The sequence below is a fragment of the Thalia democratica genome, chromosome 6 (genome assembly GCF_965202585.1).
Source record: "Thalia democratica chromosome 6, ktThaDemo2.hap1.1, whole genome shotgun sequence".
Classification (NCBI taxonomy): domain Eukaryota; kingdom Metazoa; phylum Chordata; class Thaliacea; order Salpida; family Salpidae; genus Thalia; species Thalia democratica.
This window is the reverse complement of record NC_139170.1, coordinates 44,659,315-44,668,739: the sequence shown is the minus strand read 5'-3', so window position 1 is coordinate 44,668,739 and position 9,425 is coordinate 44,659,315. Positions and strand designations below refer to the sequence as shown.

The 9,425-nt window shown below is 25.7% G+C and overlaps 1 protein-coding gene across 1 annotated transcript; it reads right to left on the bottom strand.

The window, feature by feature from the left end:
* Nucleotides 1-235: 235 nt before the first annotated feature.
* LOC145839131 (uncharacterized) lies at nucleotides 236-4,436 on the bottom strand. Its single transcript, XM_082946741.1, has 7 exons — nucleotides 4,409-4,436; nucleotides 4,221-4,364; nucleotides 3,118-3,454; nucleotides 1,665-1,788; nucleotides 1,203-1,362; nucleotides 960-1,054; nucleotides 236-375 (listed from the first exon to the last, which is right to left on the bottom strand). Exons 1-7 carry the CDS (start codon nucleotides 4,434-4,436, stop codon nucleotides 289-291), a joined length of 975 nt encoding a protein of 324 aa, XP_082802867.1. The 3' UTR covers nucleotides 236-288.
* Nucleotides 4,437-9,425: the final 4,989 nt, after the last annotated feature.

Sequence of the window (9,425 nt, the reverse complement as noted above, 5' to 3'; positions counted from 1 at the left end):
AATGAAATCTTCAATTATTTGTTTGAGTAAAATTACAAAAACTACGTATACATAAACTTTTTAAAGTAAATACTAAATATCTTTAGTCAAAATCTTAAAAGTTGTATAAAAATAACAAAGATAAACAGTAACTATAAAATGAATTTTTCTAAACACTTGAGCAGCTTTTTAAAAGCTACTCATAAATAAATCAATTAAACAAAATTTCGTTATAAAAAAAATCCCGACAAAAAACATGGCACTATTTTGTTGTATACAGCAGTCTAACACATTAAAAACTATAAAGGCTTATACAGATTCTTTGTCTAACCTATTTAAATTACTTTCCACATCATTTATGCATTCTTTGACTTTTTCTCTGACGAACGATTTTGCCTAAATATTAAAATGCTTTTTTTTTATAAGCCATGCTACAGATTTTTTTTGTTAGCAACTTAAAATTAGTGTTCTATATAAGTTTTGTATACAAAAAGTAATTTAATTTTTTACATTAACTTTACCTTAAGTAATAATTACAATGACTATACAATCGTATTTCATAATATTTTTATTAAACTCATGTACTTGTAAATTATAACACAATGCAATCTATATTCATAAGTGGAATTATTTGGAGATAGTCTGCCTTTTTTATAATTTAGATTGGACTGTTTTGAAAACTGTAATCTACAGGTAATGAAACTGGTATAAAAAACCATATGCAATAACTGTTTCGATTCTTTTACAAAACCTGTCTCATTTCTTTTACAAAAACAAAAATCAACAGATACAAAAATCTTACAAAGATTCTATTAGAATAAGCATTGAAATTATTATTATAAAAAACGAAAGATACTTGTATATTTTGTTTTTTGTTTTTGTAAAAGAATTGAGACAGTTTTTTCATATGGTTTTTCAAACCAGTTTCATTACCTGTTGCATTAACAAGTTAAAATAGTACTAACATAAAAAAAACTTACAGCTGTTAATGTAAACAAACTGCTGAACAACATTAAAACAGAACTCATCCATAAAGCGCTTTTATAATCCTTCCCCATGAAATCAACTAGATTGCCTGTTAAACAGATTTAACTTTAATTCAACGAACTGTTTGCCTGCTGTTTTGTTTGATATACTTATAAAAACTTTTATTGTTTTCAAGTTTATTGTATAATAAAACTTCTTTAACTTATATCAGTTTAGCTGAATTTACAAAATATTACCTGCGCAAAGAGGCGCAACTAAACCAACGATTCCTTTCAAAGTCAGGCTTATACCAAACGAAGAAGCGTAGTTTTCAATTCCGACGATGTCAGCGTATATAATTGTTGACAATCCCCCGTTCGACCCCTGCACGTGGGTGTTGTGGTTTTTTAAGCGGTACTTGGGTTTAAAGTATGTAGATATTAAAGTTATGTTTGTATAGTATAAGTTTAACTATACATGGTAACTATAGGTAAAGACCTACTAGAATCTAGATAATATTAAACAGTTAGCTTGAATGTACTTAAGTTTTTGTTTTCTTGCATTTAAATAAAAAAAAATCAGTTTTATATTCAAATAGTCTCAATTTTCAGCAAAACAACTAGTTTTTAACACGCAGGTATTATGGATCATTAAAGGTAGTTTTTGAACAAAAAATATAAAAACCCCATTAAAATATAAACATAATTTTTTTAGCTTACCTCAAAAAATCCAAGAAAGCCACGCACGATCATCAAGTTGAAGAAATTTGTGGCAAATGGAGTTATCATGCTGACGAGTAGTTGCAGAAAATATGAAAATGAAAGCAAGTAAAGTCTGTCTATTCTGTGCATATTTGTTTGAAATTATTGATATATTTCAGCATATCAAATTAATTGTCTAGTTTTTATTTTCAAATCGGTAATTATTTTTTTTGTAAATTAATCAGTTTGTATAAATTTAAACGCTAATTAAATTGCCAATCAAAAACTTAACTTCTTTTCAACACTTATCTTGATAATACTTAGATATAAGAATACACTATTATCAGATTAAAACTTTTTTATCGAACCTTTTTAAATCACCCAGAAATCCGTATATTACTTTTGAAATAATTTCAACTATCATTTGTGTGGATAATATCAAAGATGCGTTTAAACTAGTTATTTGAAGCTGTTTAAATGTTTTTAATAAATGTCTATAGTAAGATAAGTACATAAAAGAATATTTTACTTAAAATAATATTTGTCAGTGAAAATATATAAATATTTTAAATCTCTTTAAAACTGTCTTTTACTCTTTACACAAAATTTCTACTACTGTTTTTTATTTTATGCAGTTGTAAATATAAAAGATCTTTTTTTAAATTAAACATTATAGTGTTTAAAGTTGTTTATACAATTTTAAAAAGGTTTTTTATGTCATTTTTGGGGAAAGTATAGTCTTTTTTATAATCAATGACAGTATACAATATTTATTTACGTACTATTTACAGCTTTAAGAAAATTAAAGTTTTAACTAATAATATGTCTTTCTAACTAATAAAAATAAATAAACCTGAGTTGATACATGGTAGCTTATGTACTATTTACGTACTATTTACAGCTTTAAGAAAATTAAAGTTTTAACTAATAATATGTCTTTCTAACTAATAAAAATAAATAAACCTGAGTTGATACATGGTAACTTATGTACTATTTACGTACTATTTACAGCTTTAAGAAAATTAAAGTTTTAACTAATAATATGTCTTTCTAACTAATAAAAATAAATAAACCTGAGTAGTTGCAAACGAGTGAATGAACAAGGTGCTTATCGTGTTAGACCCGAATTAAAGGGAAGTCCCTAAAACGAAAACCCAAAATACTTTGTTTGTCAAAAGTTGTCGAAGTTTGGAAGAGATGTTAATGCTTTTATCAAATGTTTTGAAACCAGCTCTGTTTTTTCAACGTTTCTTAAGTATTTTGTGTAGTTTATCTTACAAACAGCAAATAAAACTCAACCCTGTTTTTCAGATACAATAAGCAGACTAAATTATAGATATGCACATATTTGTTTAAACTAAATAAAGTAATAGAATATCTCTTTTTTTTAAACATAGTATTTAAACGTTGCTTAAAGGTTTTTAATCTTGAATTTAAGAGTTTTTAAATTAAGTAAAAATAATCTAATTACCTTTTGTTTGTTTCTGCACTTTTATCTATTCGAAGTTCTTTCATGAGCTCATCACGGTTGTTAGTCGTATTTTCTTTTGAGACTTTAAAGCTTTCATGCGTCACATTTTCTTTATTAAATGTGACATAAATGTTGTTTAAACCTTCGTTAACCTCGTCTGCTGATTTTTCTGTACTGGTACTCGCATTTTTGTTTTCACTCTGAGGTCTCATCAGGCAGCCGACAAAAAACAAAGACATATTTACCGCCGACATGACGAGCACGAAACTTCTGAAGTCAATTCTTTCAAGTAGAATTGTCACCGCAGGCGACATTACGAGAGTGCCTAATGACGAACCTGAATAAAAAATGAAAGAACTTTATTTTTATTTCGGTAATTAACATTGAAGTTAACAAATATAACAAAACTATATAGTTAAAAGTTAAATTTAGATTTAAGTTAAGTTAAAATTAACAAAAAAAAAGGACTTTTAATTTATTAAACTTGTTTTAAAAACTTTGCTTGAATATAAAAAAACTGAGTAACATTATTTTCTCTAAACGATAAAAGTAAAACAAAAAACTTAATTAATTAAAACACTTTGTTGCTTTGTGTTTCGTTATGTTTAAAAAAGTAAGTTTGTTTCAAGTATGTTTAATCTTACCTATACTAGAAATGTTTGTAGCAATACTTCTTCTTTTTTTAAAATGTTTCCCAATTAAAACTGGTACAGAAATATAACAAATTCCAAATCCAGCTCCTTGAAAAAATTTTATTTTTATTTTATTAAATCTAATATAGTAGAAAATTACTATTGAATTTAGTTTCTGAAAAAATTTATTAATAATAGATATTATAATGCCAGTCAGTTATCTTTATAAAGTGTTTGGTAATTGTGATCTAAACTAATTTCTGCAAGTTGTTATGAATATATAAAACAATTTTAGTTGACTACTTAATACTATATCATTAAATATGCTAGGGAGAAATTAGCTTTACAGACTAGAAGCGTGACAAATAAACAATTGCTTTAATTTCTCTTATGCTAGACACAGTCTATATCATTCAAGTGTGAAATAAACGAGGAATAATATTCAATCAAAACAGTTTTGTATCAACTCACCCACAACAAATCCGAACAAAACTGAAAATAATTCGATCGTTGGTGCGAACGATGACGCGACAGTAGATGACGTCAGTATCACAGATGACGTCATCACCGTGGTGCGAATCCCGAACTTGTTGAAAATTGGTATCGACAGCAAACCTACGAAAATAATTAATAACAATTTGTAGCTTTTGTTACCGAACGCTCAAAAAGCAGCAGCTGATTAGACATTTTTAAGCTTAAACTAAAATGAAAAAAATACTTCAAAAAGTTCTAAAGTTTTTATAATGTGACTCAAGTTAAATTTATTTTAACAGTTTGTTGAGTGATATAATTAAAAGTATATCACAGAACAGACAATATCTGTACAAACAAATTAAAACTTAGTGAGAAAGTCTAAGTAGAGTTACTAAGTACAAACCAGAAAAAGACATTCCTAACACAGTAAGCGACATTACTAGCGATGCTTTTGTATTTGAAGTTTGAAAATTCGTAATTATTTCTTGAACATACACTGACTGTACTCTGAAATAGTTTCAACAGACGGTTATTAGTTTGTGAAAAAAATATATTATTGAGTTAAATAAAAAAACCAAACGTTTAGTTTTGGAAATGTGGTTTTAAACTTATTGACTGTTTTAATACATGTGTATATATTTTTATACATAAGTATATTAGTATAAATATAATATATAATAGAATATAATATACTTTTCATACATAAGTCTAGATGAACAGAAGTAAAACTAATTTGTTGTGTGGTTAATACATACTTTCAACTTTTGAATAAAATTACTTCAGTCTTAAGTAATAAAAAATCACTAACTTGCTAGTACCAAGAGTGACAAAATTTATGATGAATCCGCAAGCAACTAAGATCCGTCCGTAATACTTTTGTGAAAACTTCATTGTATATGGTTAACTTTAATAATTTTGTTTCTTTTGTCTAAAAACGTTTTTTTTTTTTTATTAAACATAAAACAAAACAACATATAAAATAGTAAGTTTTAACGTTTTAAAACTTTACTACAGAATAGTATGTTTCAAATAAGTCATAGCTAATATATTTGTTTACATTTTTAGTATTTAGTTGATTATTCAAAAATAAATGTTTGTGTTTTTATATCCGTAAAATATCTCTATTATCAATAAACATAGCTTTTTTTAACTGCTTAATTTTTCGCTATACCTGTGATAAGCTAAAAACTTTATGTAAGTAAAACTACCTTATTTAAAAACAAATAACGTAAACGTTATTTAATATAACACTTGAAAAAATAAAAAAATTTAAAGAAACGTTTAATTAGACTACTTATTTTTTAAAGTTTGATTGTTATTAGAGCTTAGAGCAGAGGTCGGCAACACGTGGCCCACAGGCCAACTGCGGCCCTCCAAGAGTAAATCTGCGGCCCGCGAGCATATTTTTATTTTTAATGGGATGCGACCTGCAAAAGCAATTTTGTGGCCCGAGAGCATGTTGATCTGGCACACTAAAAAAATTATTTTAAGTTGATTTTTTTTTGGTTAAAGTTTTGTATTTTGAACTATTCCATTTTAAACCCCTGAAAAAAAAGTGTTCTACTTATTTTCCGCTTAAAATTAACAACTTAAAAATTAAGATTGTATTTTGTTTGTATTTCTTCACAGTAGAAACATCAGGGTTTTTTTCTACATCTGTAAGTGTTAACTTGTCAAATTCTAGGAATACTGTTCTATCTTGGGTTCTTTTTGGATTTAAAAATCATTAAATTGATATTTATTAAATAATTTTTGTTAATGCTTATTTTGGTAGTTTTCAATGCAAACTTAAGCTTTGTACAGTAATAAACTAAAATGTTAGTTTCAATCATACTAAGTATTTTGTTGAACAATTATTTTATATGTAACTTTCCATTAAATAAAAGTTTTCACTGCATTTTGTATTTTATGTTTTAAGTTTTTGAAAAAAAGGTCAAAGATCTCAAGTTCTAGTGGAGAAATAATATAGTTTATTCTTTCAAGACACCAACTAGTAAACTAAGTTTCGGTCAAAGACCTCGTCAGTACTTATATAAAGTCTAAAAAGATATATTTAACAGTCATGGAAAATAGTATTTAAACAATTAAACAAAACAAATCTCTACTTAAAAAACAAAAAAAATCATAAGGTTGAATGTATGGTAAAGTTTAAATATTGGTAAAGTTTGTGCTTAGTAATTTAGGTCAAAAAGAACTAAAATAATAATCGAAATAAAAATAATAATAAAACTATCAAAAAATAATATTACTAAGAAGAACCTAGATGTAGGCTTCTTTTTTTCTTCTTGCAAATTTTCAATACAAACATTGTTTAAATAAAGTTGTGGTTATTAGTAGTGGAAGAACTTTGAGTTAAAATACATTCTAATGTGGGTAATTTGAATTGTGACGTAGCTACCGAAAATTTAAAGAATTGTATGCTTTTTGATGACTATGAGTTGCATTTTATACTTAACTATCAAATTTAAATTTAATGCTTAAAGTAAAATATTGTATTAATAAGCACATTTTCACCTCATTTTAAATGATTAAGCACAGTAAGTTGTTTAGTTTGCACCCACTAATTAGGTTAGTAAAGTTTATTAATTATGCATTATATTACTACAAAGTTTGTGATAGTTTTATACTACATAGGGTGTCAAATATTTAGATTAGTTTAACAATTTCGAAGAAATAGAATACTTTATACTAGTTTTAATTATTTTTTTAAAATCAATCTAGTTTAGATAAGTTCATTATTTTAAAACTTTGTTAAGCTGTAATACTTTTTAACAAAGTAGTTAAAATCTTATTTAATTAAAATAATAATAATGTCGTTAGTACTTGATAAGCATTATTCATTTTAATTAATCTTTATGAACTTTATTTTAATTTTTTAAGTATTGAGATTAGATTACTTAAGATAACTTTCTTATCTCAAATGTGGCACTTTTTGAAAAATAAACAGCTTACTGAAAAGTTTAGACGTAAGTTTTTGAAGTTAGCACATTTTTTTTTCAAAACTCAAGTATATACTTTTTAGTTTATTTATCCATTTTAGTTTAATGATTTGAAAGTTTGAGGTTATATCAGATATCGAACGTTATTAAACATTAAGTAGGAAATTGATGTGTTCAAGTTATAAAAAGATTTATGAAAGATATACTGCTTTCATAATCGATTATTTTTTACTAAGATAGCTTTTTTTAATACCTTATTTAAATTAAGCAACATACTTTATCGAGCCTTTTTTATTGTTACTTATACCCCTAACCCTTAACCTCAAGCGGCAACTTGTTTTAGTTTTTTTTTTAATAAGGACAATTGAAAAAAAGTGGCCAAAATTACTTTTTAAGCTCATTTGTTTCGGTGCTAGGTGATAGTTAAGTACTAAAATTACTAAGCATAAAAGTATAAATCTATTAGACTGATGGGTTGATCATGCCAATTCGATCATCAGACCACAAGTTTCGGTAGACTGAGACCGGTTTCGTCCTTATTAGGACTCATCAGACTGATATTAGACTGATAGTAAGTTTATTAAGACAAAATCGTAATTTTACCTTTTAATAAAGTAAATGTATATCTAAAACTCAGACTGACATATGTATCAGATTAGCTAAGTTTAAATAGTTTTTAATATGTGTTCAAAATTTGGCCCGCGAGTACTTCCAGCCTGCCGACCTTGGCTTAGAGCCTTGCGACCTGAGACTTTCTTCAGTATCTTAACAGCCTAAAATAGATAAACTGTAAGCAGTTTTAGCAACAATGTTCTTATAACTCGATTAAAAGAATATATTTAAGAAAACAATAAAAACTAGGCTTATTTTTAATACAAATAAGTGTATTTAGTGATAACTGATAAAAACAGTCTTTCATTTAATCAATACTTTGTTTAAAACAACTAATTTAAGTTAACAAATCAGATTTTCTATCTAAACTTATTTTGTCAACAATCTTCAATATAGTTTAATACACGAAATCCTAACTATTTTTATAAAACACTTTCGTTCTAAAACTTTTAACAACAAAAGTTAGTTAAGAAAAACCTTTTTAAAATCGTTCTACATATAAGTTATTCAAATCTCATCTAACTAAAAAACAAAATTTATAATAAAAACAATCTTATTACTCGCTTAAAAAGTATTTTAAAAAAGAAAACATATATATATAACAAATATGTGTGTACTGTAAGTTATTTATAGATAAGTAACTAAGTAAGTATTTAAGCGGTATTTGTTTAATAAAGTACTTCAAAAAAAAATGTTCAAGTTAAAAAACAAAACTACCGATATGTCTAATATTTTTTAAACTTCAATAAAGTTAACTGAACTAATATCTTCATTTTTGAAATAAACTTGTGTTCAATATATTGATGTTTGAAAATAACTTTGAAGTTTAAAAAACTCTACGGTTGTTTAGAGCTTGTAGCTCACTCAAACAGTAAAAAGAAATTTAAGTGAGATTTTCTCAAGGAAGTTTATTTTTAAAGCAGCTTTTTAAGTAGTTAAAGTCGTCAATCAAAAGGCAGTTAAAGTACTTGAAAGTTTCTACTGACAGCGATTGAAGGATTTCTGATCAATAATAATTTTTTCTTACGTAAAAAACTTAAAATATGTTTTTCATGCGTTCAAGAATTTGAGAGAGTTTTATATTAAGACAGCAATGAATTGCATAAATTTTATGTTTTAATTGTTTTAACTAACATAGAAAACACAATATGAAAATAGTAATTGTAATACGTTAAACAAAAATATACAATGCACTTATTTACTTTAGAACTATTTTAACTTTTTTAAATTAAAGTTGTTTAAAGTCTAAATTTATATAGTATTAATCATACTATTTAAAGTTAATATATATAATAATGCTACCTTTGATAATAAACTTTTGATAGATTTCTATCAATTTAAGCGTTATAGATTTTTTCTCTTTTTTTAGACTTTCTTAAACTTTCACGAGACTAAGTAAGTCACAAGCTGGAGTTATACTTGTAAAAATTTTCTCCTTAAATATGAACCTAACTATGAAATTATTTAATTTAGTTAAGATTTAAAAATTTTTCACATCCATTTAAAACAGTTACAACTAAACTAATAAAAAGTTTTACTTTTATTAACTGCACACACCTGCTTAAAAGTGTGGTTTGAACTTTGGCATACTAAAACATAATTGGTTAAGCTTTTGTAGCTGTTAATGGTTGATAATTATAGTTTTAGGTAG